Raw genomic sequence first — 21,843 nt, forward strand, 5'->3', positions numbered from 1 at the left:
GCCTGATCTGACACCATATCTGGACCTGCAGTCCAGTTGATGTTGATCTTCCTTAAAGTCGATGTCAACAAGTGCAAAGAAGCTGTTTAAGGTGTCAGGGAGAGCTGGGTCATTGCTAAGCTGCTGGCTCCTGTGCTTATAATATGTGATGATCCTGATGCCTCTCCACATGTCAGGTGGGTTGTTGTTGAAGTGTTTTTGTAATGTGCTGCTTGTACCTGTACTTTGCCTTCTGGACGCCTTTTTTGGATTGCGTTGGATTTGATCGGTTTAAGTTTATTTATTATTTTTTTTATATTTTTGTTGCACAAGTGGCTCTATTTGCAGCATTCAGACAGGAAACGGGCAGAGAGAGGAGAGAAAGGCATGTAGCAAAGGTGCTAATGTCAGGAAACGCATCCTGGACTTCTGCGTCAAGGACTAATAGCCTCCATATAAGGTGCTCGCACTAACTCCACCCAACACACCACCCCTAGCCAGTGCGGTTCAAACAAAATTTGGACCAAATTAGATAATTTATGACTGGATGTTAATTTAAACAGCTTGTAAAGTGAATTGAGATTGAATTTCTTGTAAGCTGGTCCTTTATAAATGCATTGATTTAAACCGAATAACTTGCCCCACTAAATGTTGAGTCAGTTTGTCCATCTTTTTTAAGCTCTTTTGCAAGTGAATCAGTGGGACATGTGGAACATGTTTAAGTCAAATATGTGTGTGCTACTTCATAAAGACCAGTAGAAACTATATTTTAACTTCTTCGTTCCACTACAATAAGCTGGGACTTCTCAGACACACAATAGAATTGGCTCTGTGGGCTTCAACTCCTGAAATGTTCTTTTGCTAAATGTGTGCTTTTCTATGCGTCTCAAACAAACCATTACTGAACTTCTTTCCCTGCAAGGTCATGGACAATAAAAGGCACTGACGAAGTTATTGATGATAAACTGTTGAGCATCATGTTGTTATTGTTTTTATAAATATTTCTTCAATTTAAGACTGGATAAAATATTGGCTGTTGTTTGTATGGCTCTCTTTCAACTCAAACCGATTACATTCTGTTACTTCCTCTGTCATCCACCTCACACTTTAAGTAGAAAAGTAATATCTAATTTAAAAATAAAATGTAGCAATACCATAGCTCTCAGTGGCACCACACTGCAGCACTGTCGACTCTTCACTGCGGGGCTTTGAACCTGCCAGTTGAGCAGCAAAGTTTCATGTTTGATTGTATAGAATTGTCATGTTTGTATAGCTTTACTTCCTTTTTTATATGTACGTGGTACTTAACTATCTTTCCCATGTTGAATAGTCTTTCTACATGTTCTAGCTGTTTGACTTTATCTTGTTTTGCTTCTTTCTTGTTGTTTCAACAAACTCTAATGGATCTCTGGTGATTTGTGCATGAGCGTTATCTAAGATTGGTTCAGGGAGTTTATGTTGAATGGACCCGTGTGAATAGTATCTATGGTTCTGTCATCAGTGATGTCTCATTACACAACAGAGGCTTGACAGACTACATGTTGTAAACACATACAAGAGGGATTCTCTGTTTTTATCTGTGATCTTCTTTTTTTGTTCTTTTTCAAATTTCTTGAGAGCCTTTTTTTTTTGCATTTATCTGGATTACTAAACAGCACATGCTTAACATTAATCACAGTAAACGATACATTACACAGAACAAAAAAAAAAACAAAAAACTATGTAATCTCTGTCAACTAGTAACATAATAGCCAGGGCACCTTTGTGTGTGCTGCTGTCGCTGAGGGCAATCTAAGTCCAAGAGGAGGAGCGAGCAGGAAGGTAGGGAGTATGGCGTAAGGCGAGAGTCTTGATGTGTATTTGGATCGTGCCAGGATGTCTGTCCCTGTCTGTGGTTCACCTGCGCCAGTCTGTCATTCATATACACTCATAGGCACACATGCATTTACAAATAAACTGAGAGAAATATGCGCTCACATGCATTCAATAAGGGCAAAGGTAGCATGTATTCGTGCATAGTCTATCTGTGCCTGTCACCAGAATCACAAAGTGCTGATTTACAGAGAGCTTTATATCTCTCAGTCGCTGCATGAAACAGTAACTCTCTGGGTTTTTTTCTCAGCAGCAACACATGGCGGGACACCCGTGGTGAGGTGTGTCATTTGAGGAGTGATTTAGTGCTGTTTTGCCCTAACCACTGCTGAGACACCTGCCCCAGGAATCCTGCAGCTCTTGCTCCCTCTCTCGCTCTCTCTCTCACACACACACACATAAACACACAAACACATGCACACTACTCATGAAGGATGCATGCACATGATGGACACATTTTCACAAAGTAGTTTAGCTCTACTATAACCACCTCATGCATCACTCCCCTGCAGATGAGACCCCATTTGTCTGTTTCTGTAAATAATTGCAGCTTAGAGTTTATAGCATTTAGACATGGATTCCAGAAGTTTCATGAGCCACTTAATTGAATTTAAAATAAATATACTCCACCACTTACTTGTTTAAATACTGATACTAGAGTTTGTTAAATTTTTTCCAGGTATAATGGTATTTTCATTACTGCTACTGTATCAGTCTTGTTACAAGTAACAACACTTATTTTATGTATCTTTCCTTGATAATCCAAGGAAATTTTAATATAATTTAAGTCAGCAAGAAGCTTGTCTCATTAAATACTCTTGAAAAGTATGTACATCAAGGCAAACTTTTATTTATTCTTTTCTAAATAATCTTATATAATCCAGATCAACATACACACGCACACACACACACACACACACACACACACACACACACACATACATATATATATATATATATATATATATATATATATATATATATATATATATATATATATATATATATTTATATATATATATATATATATATATATATATATATATATATATATATATATATATATATATACACAGACACAATAATCCTTATAAAATCCTTATAAAGTCCTACCTTTTAACTCCATGAGGCAAACTTTGGAGCAGATCAGACAGTCTCATCTCCCCTCTCCGCTTCTGTCACCTCGCCATACCACTGCAGTCCCATACCTGTGTAGACTGAAATAAACTGTGCTTTATTTAATTGTATTTCTTCATACCACCATGAGTAGAATACAGTGGAGCCTGGTGGAGCCCAGCAGACAAAATAAGCTAGGCGCAGTGTAAAAAGGGCTAATAACATGTTATGTAATCCGCAAAATTAGTTGTGCGTTCTCCATCTTGTCCTGCAAATGAGTGTCAGGAAATGGGTCTTTGGCCTATGGTGTGTTCTTGCTGACGGCCGCTGGACCGAAGGTGTACTGCAGTTTTCCTCACAACTTCCCCAAACATCATTGGGCTGATTTACATAAATCACCCCTAGCATATCAAAAAATGACGATAACCACCGGGGCTTTAAATCTTGGGGCTGGCAATGGAAAAGGGGCTATAGTCTTCACGGGTCTGCCTAGAAATTTGCAGCTGATCCAGAACACTCTTGTCTGTGTCCTCAGAGAAGCAAGTCCCCCCAGATCTGAAGTCCCTAAACTGGCTCTCTGTACTGCATATAATTGACTTTAAAATACTTATTTTAGTTTATAACGCACTGGATAGCTTAGCACCAAAATACATTAAAGATTTGTTGCTGTTGTATCAACCACTCAGGTCTTCTGGTTCAAGTCTACTCCATACCCACAGAATCAGAACCAAACATAATGCAAATCACTGAATTGTCTTGTTGCTGAAATGCAAAGTATATGAAATATTGGGAGCTTTCCCTGAATAAAACCCTCAGTTGTTCACATATGGTTATAAAAACTTTATATAAAATCTGCTTGTGTGCGCTGTTTTTAGATGTTTTTCATATTCTTCAAAACATTCTATTTTACACCACTTGGAGAATTTGAACTTAATTTGTTTTCAGTCAGGGATTTTTTGTACATATGTGGCCAAGTGATAAACAAAAATCCAAACCAACCACTTTCTAAAAGGTTCTAGTTTGTTCTTGTTTTACTTCTCCCGGAACATTATGGGAAATAGCACCAATACATTGCATCTGGCTGAGCTTAGTAGGGGGCTACAAAACTGGCATGAAGCTGTGATCTTTATTAATATTATTTAGCTACATGGGACCATGATCAAATTACCTCTTACTGTTTTCCCTGTGGCATGTAAGAAAATCCAATTAGCCATCTAAGTTGTGTGCCACTCAAAAACATTCTGACCTTCATACCCCCGTCAGAGACCCAATTGTTCTCTTCCAAGATGAGAACAGAGAAGATGTTATGATTGGGTGTTATGATTATGAACACTGCAATAGTTTAAAAGCATTTCAAACATGGCTTTATTTTCCTGGGCTTTGAAGAATACTTGAGGAAACTATGTAATTTACTCGGTTGGATAACCTGCAACTCTGTAAAATATGACTTAAAATGCACTTTTTTTGCAGCCAAAAACATTTTCCCTAACTTGAAAAAAACATTGAAGAATAAAACTTTTATTGATAATGAAAATATGTTTTATAGTGCTCTTCAAGAGTATTAATATCTTTCATGGCCCCCATACCAACTTTTTCCATCGTTGTCATGTTACTACCACAGGCCTCAATTTATTTTATTATGATTTTATGTGAAAATATAACTAAAAGGAGTGAAAAGAAAATGATCGAATATTGTCAACGTGTTTTTTTTTTGTTTTTGTTTTTTTTTTACCATAATTTGTGTCCATTATTTGCAAAATAGCCCAAATTCAGTCGGACTGGCTAGTCTTTTCACACATGAAAACAATAGATAATTCTCTTTCAACTTCAGAATTTTGTGCTACTTTTTAGGTGGGCTAAATCTTCAAAAAATGTATTGACGTTTGTCATGACATAAAATGAGGAAAAGTTCATGGGATATGAATATTTTGCAAGAGACTGAAAGTAAATTAACAACCACCATGAGCTGCCCTCAAGCTGTGCTTAAACCTAAACAAGACAGAAAATGTAATTTGTCTGCATAAATGTTTAAATAGGGGCAAGTGTCAATGTGACTTAGCGCATGACTTTCAAGAAGCAGAAAACTGTCACTCCACGAAAACAGGGATTGTAGTTAACCAAATAGAGTTTTATATGAAAATAGGAAATAAGAAGGCTGGTGTCTGCTGTATTGATGACAAAAAACGTCTTCCTTTCAGGAGCAAAACGCCAATGTGAACAGACTTGCCTTGAATATTGTACCAGTATGTGGTCCATTAATAAATCTAGATATTGATAACCACTTCAAATCTGATTTGAATGTCACATTACCTAATTTTATTTAATACTTCAATGTCGGAAAATAACTCAGACTAAACTAAAAGAAAATAGAAAATTATTTTAGAGTTTTTTTCTTCTGACTTTTTCAACTACTGAACTTTTCTTACCTAAGATTTATTTGTGCTTAGGTAATTTTTAAAAAGCCTAGATTACGTCATGGCTTTGTCAGCTTCTGATTTGATTTATTAATTCAGAATACTTAAATGGAGGCATAACTGTGTATGTATTTTAAGGTCACAATTCAAACAAACTGTTTCCTCTGTGATATCGTGAGGAAATCAAAAGAAAGTCGCCAACATATCAGGAAGAGGAAACTGTACCTCTCAAATTTGAACACCATGGGAATGTCCAGCCATTACACTGTTCACAAAGGAACCAGGGTCTCTTAGGTGCTTAAATGGAAGACAACTGTAATTGGGTTCACATGACTCCTCTGTAACGGCCTAACTTTAATCAATTTCATTAAAAATGTGTAATTGTGTACTGGGTTTCTAATCAGTTTTCTCATATCAGCATAGAAATTGTGACATGGTTGCCTTTGGCAACTTTTGTCACCCATGGGATAATGGGACAATGGTCTGGCCAGTTAAATCACCAAGATGACGGCAGCTAATGTCCTTGTGTGAAAAGGCATCTGGTGTACATGACTGGTTATCTGTCGTGTAAAGAGAAAAATAAAGGGTTGCAAAGGACGAGCAGAGGGAAAGGGGCTTAAAGTCGGATTGGGTTGTGTGTGCTGTTTCCTGGGATTCAAATGGAGGAATGTGCTTGGTTTTGTAAACGTTAGGGTCCATTAATGGGTCAGTGTCTTCTTCAAACACAATGACTGAATGGAAAAAAATCTCTTTATTTATTTCTAGCACAGACAAAACAGTTGGTAATGGGTCTGGATATTATGAAGATTAACTCATCTCTCTACCAAACTAGATGCAGTTTTTGAAATAAATCTAGATGCACACATTCTTAAAAAAAAACATAAATAAAATACATTCCATTCTGTTTAAATTATGTACATGAATGAGCTGCTGAATTTTCTTTTTCTGGCTTTGCTGCTGTAAAGTGGTTTTGCTTCTTTTTTTAGGAGCAGCACCTACTGTGGAAACTATACATTGAACGAGAATTTAGGACCTCATCAGCAGTTAAAGTCACCCTGAACATGTTGATCATCCTATACTCCATTTACACCTTATTGTCTGGGATGTGGTTTAGATAGAGTGTCTACAGCATGCAGTTTCTGTGTACTCTTCTGATTGGTCACAGGAGGCCAATAAGTTTAGATTATTTTAGTATTTTCATTTTAACCACACTGAAGCTATTTTACTATTTACTATTTTACTATGTGAATTCAAATCCAAATCCAATTTATTCATAAAGCACTTTTAAAAAACAACAGATTGTTGACCAAATAGTTGTACGTATCAATAACACAAAAAAATTTGTAAATAAAACCAACATAAAAACAAACTATACAACTGACTCATGAGGGAAAAATAAACAATTCAAGCTTAGTTGATGGCCAAGGAAAAAAGGTGAGACTTTAAAAAGAATTTAACAGAAGACAGCGAAGTTGCATGCCAAACATGCAGGGGTAACCTGTTCCACAACAGAGGAGCTGCAACTGCAAAAGCCCTATCTGCTCAGAGCTTTAGCCTCGACCTTGGAAAGGCGAGGAGCAGCTGATCAGCTGCACTTAAAGACCGTAAGGGACAATATGGTACACCCTTAGGTTCGCTAAAAGTCCTCCTGGTGTCTAGCCCATAGTTTTAGTTTTGTTTTTAGTCTTGTAAGAAGGGAATTATGCACACTTTGATCACCTACATTTAAAATTAAATGCATGTGTCTGTGTGCGTCTGTGGTGTGTGTGTGTGTGTGTGTGCTGAGAGTGTATTACAACTGGAGTTCTGGACATCCTGGATATTCTCACTGCCCTCGCTAATCCCTGGAGTTTGTAGTGTTTAGAAAACAGTAATCGCATCCTTGATGGATTCGGCAAGGAGTTGATACATGCATACATTCGCTGTGAGGTGTTTGTATTCTTCTTGCCCTTTTTTGTCACATTTTGTTGTCCTTCAGAGCTGCTTTCCACATGCACCCAATACCCACATACATTTACATGCTGTTTTGCTGCATTTACCTTTGCATACTTTGTTAATTTGGAACTGAGGACAGGACTTAGAACATCTCTTTAGTATGTATGTATAGTATGTATGTATTATAATGAGGATCAGCTGTGTGTTTGCTCCGTTCTTGCCCTGTTTTGTCCACATTTATTGTCCTTTACAGCTGCTTTGCACATGCACACAGAGACCCACATGCATTCACATGCCATTTTACTACCTTTATCTTTCCATCCTTTGTTAATTTGGTGCTGAGAATAGAACAAATGTAATTGTTCTATAAAAGCCTCCAATAATCTGGTTAAGAATTAAGTGCAGCATTTATTATGAGTTGATTTTTTTTTCTTTTTTTTTGTAAAAAATGAAAGCAGTACAAACCAGGTAAGCATACATAAAAGGCCACGAAGGTTTGTTTACGGACGTTAGTGAATCAACAGCATAATGAAGACAAGTGGAGCTACCACACAGTTCACATATAAAATATTTCACATAAGACTTTAACCCATCATTCAAAAATTGAACCAAGCATTTGGTATGCACATGTATGCATTTGGTAGATATTTTTATTCAAGGTAATGTACAAATAGGGATATAGCAATGCAGCTAATATTAGGCTACTTAAAGGAAGTCCACCGGTGAACCTCTGCCAGAGGTGACAAGGGTGAGAGTGTAGAAATGAGAGAACAAGCATAGACGGAAATGGAAACTTCTCACAGTAGAGGAGGTAAGGAGAAACAGGGTAGGTGGTTCTTTCTGCTGGCTCTTTTAAGACTTTTTTGAAGATAGAATTGGGTTTTTGAAAGAAACTTTCTGTTTGCAGTTTGTCACAAGCCTTGCTGGGGAAAAAGCAAACAGGTAGAAGTTCTATACTTTTTTTTTTTTTTGCTACATGCAAAATCTTACATGTGGTAAAAAATTTGCACACAACCTTAGAAACACCATCCCCATGTTGAAACGTGGTGGGGGTCACTCTGTGCTGTTCTTCAGCAAAGGCAGGGAAGCTGATCAGAGTTGATGAGAAGATGGAGAAGATGGAGATAAATACTGGTACCCCTCATTCGTACATTCTCCTTCATCTCTGTGTTCTCACAAATAAAAGCCATTCCAGTCAACGGGGCATTTCCCAGCAGCACGGTGATGCTACGTAGAATATACAAAGTATTGACTCAGTGGAGTAGTATGAATATGCACAGGACACTTTTTAGATTTTTATGCTTAATACATTTTCAAAACCATGCGTAATTTGCATTCCACTCCACAATTATGCTTCACTTGGTGGTGGTACATCACACACAATTCCTACAAAAAATAAATAAATAAATGTAGATTTAATGACAAAACTTGAAAATTGGTGAATACATTGTCATATATATCACCATGCACTGCACATGATGTTTGCATAAGGTGAACCCTAACAAGACAAGTTCCTGTAAGCTCACAAATTAAAACAAAATGTTTACATTTTAAACTACTGTTAGATGTATTTTACATTTCACATTTCACACTAATACAATATACTAAGTTGTTGTGGTGCAAGTTGACCTATAGTTTTCCCCTTTTTTTTCTCAGTTTCACACTTGCTAAGTTTTCACCAGTATCACACTTTGTTGGAGGCAAAATCTGGTCATAACCAGAGTGAAACCAACACCTGTTTCTCATCTTATTTCCCATTTTTCATACTTTCTGTTAGTTTGGTATGTACTATTGCTAGCAGACTAAAAAAAGAAAGCAGTAAATGGAAAACATGAAGTGCCTCTGCCACACAGAGATCCAAGGAAGAAGCAAGCAAACAAAGTAAACAAAGGAAGTTTGACGCTTTCAGAAGCACAATTTGCCATGTTTAGATAAAAAAATGTCATACTGAATTTGGGTTTGAAATACCCCATGTATGTCAGATTTAAAGTATGTTTAGTCCTGGCCTGACATGTTTGAAGAGAAGTCTAGGGCTGCAGCACATCTCTTTAGTCCATATGTATTATAATGAGGATCAGCTGTGTTGATTCTTCTAATTTTCTCCTAAAACTAAAGAGAGCTTTTGTGAAAAAAAGGAAAAGATCACTCCCTTCATCCAGCACTATTACATACGCAAATTAAATGTTAATATGAAATTCAATATTTGCCACTATTGATTTTTTTGGCTCCATGCATTATGATATTACATCATTTTTTAGCATTATGCTCATTTGCTGAAAGTACAGCTTTTACCAACAGTTCAGATGGACTTAGAAAACACCGTCATGTGTACTTAGACAATGGCAGTATTCTCAGCAAAAACGTGCAGAGTATTAGCTTTGTTGCTATTCCATACTAACCGCTATAACACTCATGCCTCTTGCTTTTATGTCTCTATGGTGTGACCCTACTTCCTTCTTCCTCCTTCCACTTCTCTTTCAACACATCCACTTCTCTTTCTTCAGTTCCTTTCATCTCCCTCTCCCCTGTCTTACGCTCCTCTTACTTTAGCGCGCGTCCCATCGGGCTGCTTTATTATGCAAATTAGGGCTGGACCTGACCACTTAATTAAGCTTTATGCCACTAGTTTGTGCATACGATCACCCACAGATGCACAGAAAGCCCAAACTACTCACCTAATAATGTAAAGTTTTAGTTTTTTGTTTATTTTTCACATGGGCTGAAAGAAAGTGTTGACGGTGGTGTGCTGACTATTAGCAAATGTCAGTCGGCATTGTGTGTAGACACCAAGGCACACAGGACAGTTAGGCAACAGAAGCATCCCTTTAAACCAGTAAACAGATTCAATTAGACAAATAGCATGCCTGCAATCTCTGTTCAGAATAAGACCCGCATTTGTATTAATTGTACATTAATGTAAATTTTAGGTATTTAGTTGAACTCAAGAAAGAGATCTCACTTTTTGTGATGAAAGTTGCTGTCCCTACTGAGGAATGTAACCCCACAGCAGGATTATTATGTGCAGCATTGACTCAAAAGAAATCTGTCAGAAACAGTTGTATAAAAACATTAAAAATATATATTATGAACGAAAACAAATACGACAAAAAAAAATACAAATAATGTTTGCATTATTGTGTATCCAAGAATATTTTGAATATTTTTAATGATAAATCCACCGGGATAAATGTCTGGATGACATATCAGGCTGAACTAATAATGCAAAGTTTCGTGTGTCTCCCTGCCTGCCCAGGACAAGTTGTTATTGGTGTGTGTGTGTGTTCTATGTGTGTGTCTGTGTGTGTGTGTGAAAAGAGAGAGAAGCGGAGAGGGGAGAAAAGACTGACATGTTCCCAACCACCTTAAGGAGTGAGAGTTTAGGGCTTTTTATTTTCATAGACTGGATATTGGGTATATTGGGTGCAGTGCAGTGGATATTGGGTATCCACACTGCACTGCACTGATTCGGTGGAGTGGTCATCGGGTAAGACCCATGTATTGCACACCCTCTCTCTGCCTGCCCAGGTATGGGGTGTGGCAGAAGCGGAGAGGGGAGACAAGACTGAGCTGATCTGTTCCAAAGTTTGCCTCACTGAGTTAAAATTTAGGTCTTGATGGGGATGTTTTTCTCTCAGCAATGGAGAGAACATCAATAAGGACTTTAAAGCATTAAACTGCAGACTTTTGACAGTAGTGTAATAATTTTTATGGGTTAGATATTGGTGTGCAGCTGATTCGGTGGAGTGTTCTTTGGGTCAGATCCAGAGAGGAGCTGAAAAAGCTGTAATTGAAATGCTTGCAAGGCAGGTGGAGCCAGTAGTGCTCGGCCAAATGGAGCCGGCGTAGAAGGGTCTTAGATTAGGAATTGCAAAGTGTTCTGTGCAATCCATAATCCATATCACAACATTCCTTTAAATTTCTTCACAACTTTATCCCTGAGCTGCTTGGTGTTTCTTGGTCTACGAGATGCTGGTTGTTTATTAATTAGTTGCACAGGATTTCATTTAGCAGTATCAGAGAAAAGGAACTGACTACAGAAAATTACAGTACAGTCGACTGTGGCTTGATGGGTTGAGTGGTCGTCTTGCAGGGAAGGTTGTGAGTTCTATTCCAACTTTTCCCTGTCACATGTCTATGTGCCCCTGGGCAAGGCACTTAATCCCAAGTTACCTACCGATCTGCGTATTGGCGCATGAATGTATGTGCGTTAGGGAGTGTGATTGGGTAAATGTGGCTCTAGTGTACAGCGCTTTGAGTGGTCAGCATGATTGGAAAAGCACTATATAAGTTTAGTTAATTTACCATTTACTCTATAAGGGTATTCGGATTGAGCCTTTATCTTAGTGGGTGACCCCATTGCTAAGTGTGACGCTGTCTTTCAAGAGCTGTGATTGGTTTATAGTACAAGAAAAAACACACACACACACACATGTGCTACTAGGAATTAACCAGTAAAACTGACCACCTGCCCTATTTACTAGAGGGCAAATGTATAACTTAAGTCACTTCAGCGATCTCTCCTCCGCTGTGTGTGTGCGCGCGCTCCGCTGCAGCGCCGGCAAAGCCGTCCTGCGGCGGAGCGCGCGCACACACACACACACACACACACACACACACACACACACACACACACACACACACACACACACACACACACACACACACACGTGTATACATATATATTGTAGGACCCGACTGAGTTTGCACTGGAAATAAGTACGCTGGATTCCGTCAAAAGTCCGGTTTCTGTCAAGAAACTCTTCTAAAAAAAATCCATATCGCTATCAGATGATGATAGCTCCACAGAACTCTCATCACTGTCACTAAGTACTTCATCACTCTCTGCTTCGTACAGAGCACCAGTCGTCACCATGTTGGAAAATAGTGCGCCGTGACAAACAGAGCGTTGAAACTTGCTCAACTGCGGGTCCGCCGAGTGACATCAAAAAATGGGAGGTGACAGTACTATTCTTGACCAAGATGGATTCCTCCACATAAACATGATTAAATGAAAATTATTCATAATTAAAAAAACGTATATTTTTTTGCACAGTATGTAGTAGTTTTATATTTAAAGTACTTTCAGCAGTTTGAATTCTGATTTTGACCGGACTTCTCCTTTAAGAAATGTCATGATGATAAACCTTATCAAAATGTGTTTAACCCATCAGGGTGCTGAAACTAATTAATTTTCCTAAGGGGATGACAATGTTTATCTTATACACATTGTTAAAGACGTTTTTGTGCTTATTTCCTCCACTTATTAGGTAGTGGATCAGCCAAATAGATCTCTCTGTTTCCACCATCTTCCCTGCTTAAGACTCTCTTAGGCTCACTAAAAGTCCTCCTCACTACTCCTAAATGTTTTTTGTTTTTTTTTACTTTAGGAGCTTTCTTAAGACCTAGGGTGCTTTGTGAATAACTTTTATCTAACTTTTATTCTAAGAAAAATCATAGAATTCGGGAATTTCTATGATTTTTCTTAAATCTTTTTGAATACAGGCACTGGCTCTTCGGAGGCAAAGTATATTGTAAGCATAAAAAAAACGGAATTCGCTATAACCCAAGGCCCTAACAAGATTCCAAGAAGTAGGATTGTTTTTACCTTCCATCAGGATTTGTTTCCTCAAACTGCAGTATTTTGTGTCACTACATTATAACTTGCTTTAGTGGCTGTCATAACGTTCACCAAACAAAACGTGGGGGTTTAATGTGGACTTTTTAAAGTTTTCTCCAGTAGATGGATTTAAGACTTGGAGGGTACTTGCGGTTAACTTTTCTCCTCTGAGTGGCATGCATAAACCTACTGGTTTGCTTTAGTTAATACTGGAACAATACTGGTTCCCCAGCGTAACTGTCATGGAAAATTACATAATAAGCAAACATAACAGAGAGAAGCATTTGCCTCAAGAGACAATCCACAACTCTGATTATTGGTTTAATTTATACTTCTGACAAAACGTTTAATAATTTTATTGGGTTGCCGACATGTTTGTTTCAACAAAGTGATTGTAATGCAGCATAATGGATGTTGGTGTCCCTTTGTGTGTAATGTCGTCATGAATTAGTCTCTCAGTGTGAGATTATTGTCTTTACAATGTGTGCTTGATATTGTGGGTATAGAAAATGAAATACAAGATACTTTAACTAATATCTAATCCTCATAAAATAAAAAAATAATGCCTTTTCTTTTTATGATAACAAAATTAGTAAATCTAAAAAGTAATGCTTTAATACAACTGCTTGTCTTTTTTCAGATTTCTGTAACTTGTTACTGGTTGGCCCCAACAGAGATTTCAAGGCAGGGGGTTGGATATTTACTGCTGCCATGTTTCCAGCACCATTACAAGTGGCTCCGGATAAGGCTGCCAGCCAAAAGCCTGAGCTGTCAAAGCACATAAGTTTTCCATTTCAAAGAGAGTGATTCCAATTAGGAAAAGAAGGACAGGGAAACATAAAGAGAAGGGGGAGAAAAACACAAAAAAAGAAGTGGAAGTGGGACGGCAGGATAAGGAGGAGGTGGGGACAGAGTGAAATGGAAGGGGTGGAGAGAGAAAGTGAAAAAGTCATTGCAATCCTGTCGGAATGAAAGGGAGAACAGGCAGGGGGAGGTACATAAGCAGGAAATCAGTCTTACTTTGGCCCAATTATTTTAGTAAGAGCAATCCTCACATTTAAAAAAGATCAGGACGAAACTTGACTCTGTGACTGAGCAGATATGAACCAGGTCAACAACAGACCCTGTTCATCATTTTACAAGTGGCATATGGACAGGAGTCACTTTGGAGAAAATGGGCAGATATCATCCTGTCATGGCGATTTTGACAGGCTACCCCAATAAATGTTTATCTAGTTTTCAAATTAGATCATGATCCAGTTATTGTCTAAATATCCCAATTGAGGGACAATAGAGTTTATTTGTGTTTTATTCTGTTCTCTTCTATTGTCAACCGGTGGCCACCAGGCCATATCCACCCTGTAAGATTATTCCATCTGCTCTGAAGACTTTAAAATTTGTATTAACTTGCATTCAGTCTAATGCAGGAATCAGCTTTAACCCAGCTAGCAAAGTGTCATAGACAGTGCCCGAGCCAATCAATACGCTCGCACACAGCATGTGACCTTAGACTACTCAGATGCTGAAAACACATCAGCAACAGGATCTGCAGCTGAGTGACTTGGCACGATGTGCTGATTGGCTCAGTAGGTTGTGAGAGCTGCTGATTCAGTTCCGTTATGTTTTAGATGTTCCGCTGCTGCTACACCCCTGATTTAACAGACATTAGCAGACGTCAATGGCATACTGAGGAGGGAATGCAATCATTTGAATCAGGTGTCCTGGAGTTGGGACACATCTAAAACATGCATGACAGTTGGCCCTCAGGACCAGTGTTCAGGATCACTGAACTAATATACAGGGTATAGGCCCAACCTTTTATTGCTAGTGTAGCTGTACAATCTCCAAAAAGCAGATGGGTTAAATTATGAAATAACTCCTATGTTTGCAAGTTGAAAAAAAAAAAAAACAGAGTTTTCCAACATTGCAATGCCAACTGCTAATAGTATTTCTGTATTTTTTTTCTCCAGTAAATTCGGTGCAGAATATTTAACAACACATTTTAACAAATCTTCATCTACAACGTGTCTGTTTTAAAAGCAAGGCTTTGCAGCAGAAGTTTCGATTGATATCGGATTTTCGCTAATCCACATTGGATTAAAACCATGCATAAAGGCTCACCTTTTTATCTTTACAGCTAATCTTTAAATAAATGATTTAGATATTATTATTGAAAAGTTCATTAATTTCAGTAAGTGTTGTGAAACACATATAGGTTAATTACACACAGATGTTTTTAATAAAGACATGTGGGTTTAAAAAAAGGTAGCTATTTTCAAAAGATACCTTTAATCAGACAAAAAACACATTTGGGACATCTTTTTTTTTCCTAATGTATTGAATTTGTCTGTAAATATATCACTAATATTTGGTGAAATATCCCTTAGCAAATTTCTGAAAAGGCAATGGTTTCATACTTACTTGAATGCAAATACTTGAAGGGCAAATTTACAACATAATATTGTACAATTATTAAAACAAAAGCATATGCAGATTAAAAGCAATGTGCCACAGAGTAGTGTAGTTTAAAAATGGTACATGATGTGACTCGCTGTTTGTGTATGGAAAACAAAATACGTTTTACAGGAAATTAAACAAAAACTGTCTAGATAACCACAGGGATTTAAAAAGATGATGTCAAACTCTTTAAAACAGTCGTTGTAACGAATATGTTGATTCTTTGATGTTGATTCTTGGATTCATGCAACTAATTGTAGTTGCATGATTTCAGTGACCCTGAAAATAGATAAAATGCAATAAAAACTTAAAAAGTATGTTTCATTCATGCTGATGATGAATGCATGTAAACTGCTGGTCAGAATTGTAAGAAAACTAGCAACTTAGATGCACGCTGCCCTCTGTGTACTATGGGGCTCATTGCTTTGGATTAGGTCATTACATATATGTCTTGAAAAGACAGGCCTCATGTTACCACTAAAGAGCTTAACAGTAATGTTAATTATTGATAAGAGTGTCCTATGACCTAGGCCATTGATTGAGCAAATTTCAACCCCAGTTATGTTACTACCAGCATATTGTGTGTTCAGATATGTGTTTGTACATCACACATTTAAGTGTAGTGATCGTGTTACTTGTCACATTATAGAGTTGGGAACCGATCCCTGTGTTAAGGACTGCCTCCATGTGGTATAACATTCTAACACTTGCAAAACTGAGACTGAGTTGACAAGAAAAGAAAGACTGGTTCCCATATTGTTACTGTTTATACTTCAACATAAAGATAAAACAAACACTTTGTAAGTAATTACATATAGGGCAAAAGAGCAACACAAAAAACTGTCTGTAAACGGTATTACAGTTTCTGCTCAGGTTCCTCCACACAGTGACGCTACTGCGACCCATCTTGATTTTACACAAGATGACGAGTTAACCTTGTGTAAGCAAGATCTGATTTTACCATCAGTATATGTCAGTGCAGCTCTTTATGCTGACAGACACGGCTTGTGGAAGCAGGACCATATTATCCATTTCCAACAGTTGGAAAAAAATAGTTTTAGATCTGTGGTAAAGAAAACCCCACATATCACTGTGCCGTCATATAAAAAAAAAAAACCTAGTTTGGGTTTTCAGATTTAAATGTGTAGGGTATGCTTAAGCAATATCTGTTGCTGATATGGTTGATACTTCTCAAAAAGCCTATTATAAACTCAAAAGCAAAGTAGACCATTCTAAGTTTAAAATGTTCATGTCAGTGATGCAAAATAGGAATTCACTTATTTACTATGTTCCCTACTTGGCCGTCAAACATTAAACTTTACTTCTTATCACTTTCCTTTTTTACCATTCTTACATAAAGGCCAGATTTGTGGAGTACACAATTAATATTTTATCAGATAAACAAAGTTGCAAATCTCTTCAGATTCTCCATACTTGCCACAGAGGTGGACTTTATTTAATAAATGGATGAATTTTAAAGGAAACCATTTGCATTGGAATTTATTGACAGGTATCAGAGTAAAGTTGGTCAAGACTTTCTTGTTTTGTTAAATAAAATGTAAAAATCATAGATAATTTTCCTTCCACTTCACTATTCACTACTTTGTGTTGTTCTGTCTCAGAAAACCCCAATAAAATCTAAAAATGTGCAGGGTTGCAATGTGACAAAGGTTCTAGTGGTGGGAATACTTTTACTGGGTACTGTTCACTGAGAAAGAAACAATGATCTTCATTTCAATTTATATAAAAAACAAAAGAAAACGAAGCAAAACAGGAGTACAAAAATAACAGCTGAAGAAGTCCAAAGTAGCTGTGAGTTTGGCATGTTTAAGGTGTTAGAAGAGGAGGTGTTCCTGGAAGAGATTAGCCTTCAAAAGATTACGGACGGAAGCGAGGGACACCCCTCATCTTTCCAAGGCTGAGAAATGAGAACAAACAACAAACCAGTGAATGCGAATGGCCATTAAATTTGAACTATTTATAGCCAAACACGTTTAGATCCTCCAAAAGTGTAATAATTAACAAGAGACAAAAGCATTGTGTTCCTGTGCGCAGCGTTTTCCCTTTGAGTTAAGCATGGTAAGATTTGGGTTTTAGACACGTTTCCATTTAGATATGAGCCAGTAGGTTTGGCCTTAGAGCTAAAAGCAGATTGTGGAAGTCCAAACTTCTGAGGGAGACTTATGCACATTTTTGTAGGTTGAGGCAATACAGGTGTGAATGTGTCACAGATGAAAATGAGAACACAAATTAAAATGAGTTTTCTATGCAAACATTTAAAACTTTAGCATTTTACTGGTTTACAACTTTTTGAAAGAATTTGAAAATAGTGGGTAAGTTAAGTTGAAATTAAACCCAGTGGTCTAACGGTTCGATAAAACACCCTTAACCCTTTTAGTTGGTGATATCCAGAAATGGAATGCTTGTCCTGGACATGTCATGTCAGATGCTACATATAGATGTTAGCTACATTAAGGTTATCCCTTTTACCTTCTTTCTTTGAAGCATTTCTATATACCAGGTACATTACAGCCCTACATCCACTTTGCAGCTTCTGCCACCTGATTGGCCAGGAGCGCTGGCTGTCAGCTCTGATTTTATACTGTATCTTCCAATCGTGGTGGTCCATCCTGCGTCTGTCAGCGAGCTTTGTTATTGCCGGAGTGCACCGAACTATTTACACCCACTCCTCCTCCTATTACCCTGCACACAGGGAAGCATGCCTGCAGCCACGCAGTCCTGCACATGTATGCGTTGTTGAGTATTTAGTGTAGCGTGGGGACCTTGGCGTGGCAGTGTCAGTGATGGATATGGCAGTAATATCAGCAGTGTTGGCTTTTGCAGAACTACGCTGTCTACCACTGGGATCTGTCAGGCCTGTTCTGCTGAGCACACACATTCTGCTGGCTTGCTGCTTCTGCTGTGAGCCATTTATTTAATAGTGTGTGTGTGTGTGTGTGTGTGTGTGTGTGTGTGTGTGTGTGTGTGTGTGTGTGTGTGTGTGTGTGCGTGTGTGTGTGTGAGAGAGAGAGCGAGGAAGAGGAAAAGAAAACATGCCTGTTTGTCAACACACAACATAAAGTACTTGTGACTGAAGAATGAGTCATTTAGCACGGTTTAATTAGAAAGGTTTGCTTCTCTGCTTTTGGTCTTTAGCGACACGTTGCTCGTGAGATTAACCTAGAAAAGGGATTAGCTACTTTAGAATGAATAATTTTGTAGGCTCAAATGCACTTCATGTCAGCATTTGAACTGCACCAAAAATCCCTGGGATTTCAGCCTTCCGGGAAGACGAAAGAAGCAGAGAACAAGGAGAGGTGAAAGCAAATTGGTGAAGTACACAGGAGAAAAAAATACAACAACGTTTGAGTTCTCTTTTCTCCCCTGGCCTTGATTTCTACCTCCTACCGTCACATATATAATTTCGAATGCAATATAGGGTGGTGAAGTGTCACCCCAGTTGGGCGGATTGCAACATATTTTTTGTTGAGTAGGAGTTAAAAGAGCTGCTGAGTACAGATTTAATACCACAGATATTTAAAGAGAACATCCCTTTCATCTAAGGGGACAATTTGCATTATTCATGCTGTGCCTTCTGAGAGCTACAGATAGAGTGAAACAGAGACAAAGATGTTTCAGAGAAATATTGTTTTACAAGGATTCAGCAGGTTCTTGGTACAAACCCAGCAGATTTACAGTGCATTCAGTATTTTTCCCACTCTTTGTTTGTGTGTGTATGCGTGACAGAGAAACGGCATTAAACATGCACCATATTTTATTTTACACTCGGGGTTGTGGTTGCCCCGAAGAAGAATCAGGCTATCATACGGCTGGCGATGTGCTGTTTCAGGATGATGCTCACGTATCTGTCTGTGTTCTTTTGTTTCCAGTGTGCAGGGAAGGCTTCTACAAATCTACCCACGGCAACATGGAGTGTTCAAAGTGTCCGCCTCACAGCTTCTCCCACCATGAGGGGTCATTGCACTGTGGCTGTGAGAAAAACTACTTTCGGGCAGAGGGAGATCCGGCCTCCATGGCGTGTACACGTAAGTGTGTGTTCAAACTCTGATACGCATAAACATTTTAGTCTTATATAAAATGCATTAATGCGGTTGGACTTTCCACAACAAGCCCCGCTGTTAGTCTGGAAGGATCCATATAAATATATATAATTTTTTAACAGAATTGTTTCTTTACTTTCTTCAAAATCAGAAGTTTACAAACACTAAGATTATGATTCCTCTTAACACTTTGGGGATGCCCAGCCAGATGATGATGGCTTGGATTTTTAAGCTTCCCAGAAGTAATTCACATCAATTGACTTAATTGGAGGCCAAGCCGGACTGCACAGTGACACAGTGGGTAGCACTGTTGCCATGCAGCAAGAAGGTCCTGGGTTCAAGTCCTACCCTTGCCCTAGGTCTTTCTGCATGGATTTTGCATGTTCTCCCTGTGCATGTCTGGGTACTCACTTCCTCCCACAGTCCATAAAAACATGACTGTTAGGTTAATTGGCTTCTCTAAATTGTCCTTAGGTGTGAGTGTGTGAGTGAATGGTTGTTTGTCCTGTTTGTCTCTGTGTTGCCCTGCGACAGACTGGGGACCTGTCCAGGGTGTATCCCGCCTCTAGCCCAGTGAACGCTGGAGATAGACACCAGCAACCCCAGCGACCCCACAAGGGATAGACGTGTTAGACAATGGATGGAGGCCAGGCCTTTAATATATTTTAAGGCAGTACCAGAATTGTGGAGCTCAACAAGGTCCATCCTTGGCTACAATTTTCAGATGGCAAAGTGTTGCCATCGTCATCTTTTCAAAAAAAAAAGGAATTTGCAAGTATAAGCATCACAGTAATGTCCAACAGTTCAGGGAAGATCCAGGATCTTTGCCCCAGAAATTAAAGTATATTTTTGGGAAATGTGTGTATATCAGAAAAGAACCTTTGACGGTGTTGGCTTAGGCTGTGGAAAAGGTTATTCATTTAAATTAGAAAAAATTATAACATAATCCATTTAACATCCACATTTGCAGAATAACCAACAACCCACTTTTACCCTTTTTAATACCTCATACACTCCCAATATAACACTATCTTGCCTCCATCAAATGCAAACGGCTTGCAGATGCAGGTGCCTCCTGCAAGCATTCCAAAATGCTTTCACTTCAAAACTATAAATCACCCCATTCCCTGATGGTAGATTATGTATGCATCCGTTACAAAATGGGCTGTGCAGAGAACAGTAGAAAGTATAAATCAGAGCCTAGAGCCAGAGACAGAATCTTAATTAGAAAGACAGTCACGCGAGGTCCCTGTTGTGATTATCTCGACATCATCTTGTCAACTCCGCAAATTTCACCTCGCTGGGACAGTTGGAACAACGCACGGGATGAAAATGAATTGATGAGTTGTTAGGAGATAATGATCATGATTATCTCAGGAGAGGAAATTTACTGTTAGCAGCCTTCTAGAGGTTGTTTCAAGTTGACTCTGGAAATTTAATTTATATCTGGGAAGAAAAAAATTCTGAAAGGGCAGAGCAAAATAATACACTGTTAAACACAGACTGTTAAGGAGAAATACTCAAGTGTATCATACCTATTAATTTGACATCCTGCATATTAGTAATATCAGTTTTCAAAGCTTTTTTTCAACTACAAGAATCATTTAGCATTACTTTAGATCTGCACGGTTGGGTCAAAATAAACTATACATTTGTTGCTTTGGTATGTTTGATCTGTTTTCTATATTAAGGGACGTCAGTTTGGATAATTTGACATTTAGAGTGTGCATTTGTCTTTTTCCTTTTTTTTGTGATACTTCTTTTACTACAGCACTTAAGTTAAACCTCAGATTTTGGTTTGTCGGGACCTACAACTATTGGAAAAGTTTAATTACATCTTTACATAGGTTTTATTTAAAGCAATCTACCTCAGACAGACAAATGATCAGACAGAAGTTAGACACTGAACTTTGTTAAAGGTGCCATGACATCACTGCATAAAGCATTTCATATAGTTACTATTGCTGCATATGTAAATTCTTGAAAGAATTTCACAAAAAAAATGTCAGCTTGTTGTTTTGTCAGGCCAAATGTACCTCCTCGGTAAAAGGGATGGGTACGGTAACGATATGCAGCTCTACCTAGTTGACTTCATTCTGATTGGCTACAACCATATTTGGAAAACCGGTCAAACACCCCCTTCCTCACATTTTATACCATATAGAAACTGAGTAAACTTAAGGGTAATGACAGCATTTTGGTCACCACCTTCTGTGTCGGTACAAAAGTTTTTCTTTCAAAATCCAACTGTTCGAAAACTACGACTTGAATTCCCCCACGTTCAAGGAAACTCTTCAGTAAAGTCTCCATAAATGAACGTCAGCCACTCTTCTGTGATTCTCTCGTACTTTGGGAGTAAGTGGAAACTACCATCCATTTTTGAGCACCTTCA

The 21,843-nt window shown here is 38.2% G+C and overlaps 1 protein-coding gene across 9 annotated transcripts in view; it reads left to right on the plus strand.

Moving 5' to 3' along the window:
• The window catches only part of epha3 (eph receptor A3), a 128,570-nt gene that overhangs the window by 54,647 nt on the left and 52,080 nt on the right, over positions 1–21,843 (plus strand). For all 9 annotated transcript variants that reach the window (XM_036139515.1, XM_021323737.2, XM_012876836.3 and 6 more), the window contains one exon: positions 19,281–19,436. In XM_036139515.1, the coding sequence (XP_035995408.1) occupies positions 19,281–19,436 (156 nt within the window). The remainder of the gene's footprint in view (positions 1–19,280; positions 19,437–21,843) is intronic.

Source organism: Fundulus heteroclitus, chromosome 7 (genome assembly GCF_011125445.2).
Source record: "Fundulus heteroclitus isolate FHET01 chromosome 7, MU-UCD_Fhet_4.1, whole genome shotgun sequence".
Taxonomy (NCBI): domain Eukaryota; kingdom Metazoa; phylum Chordata; class Actinopteri; order Cyprinodontiformes; family Fundulidae; genus Fundulus; species Fundulus heteroclitus.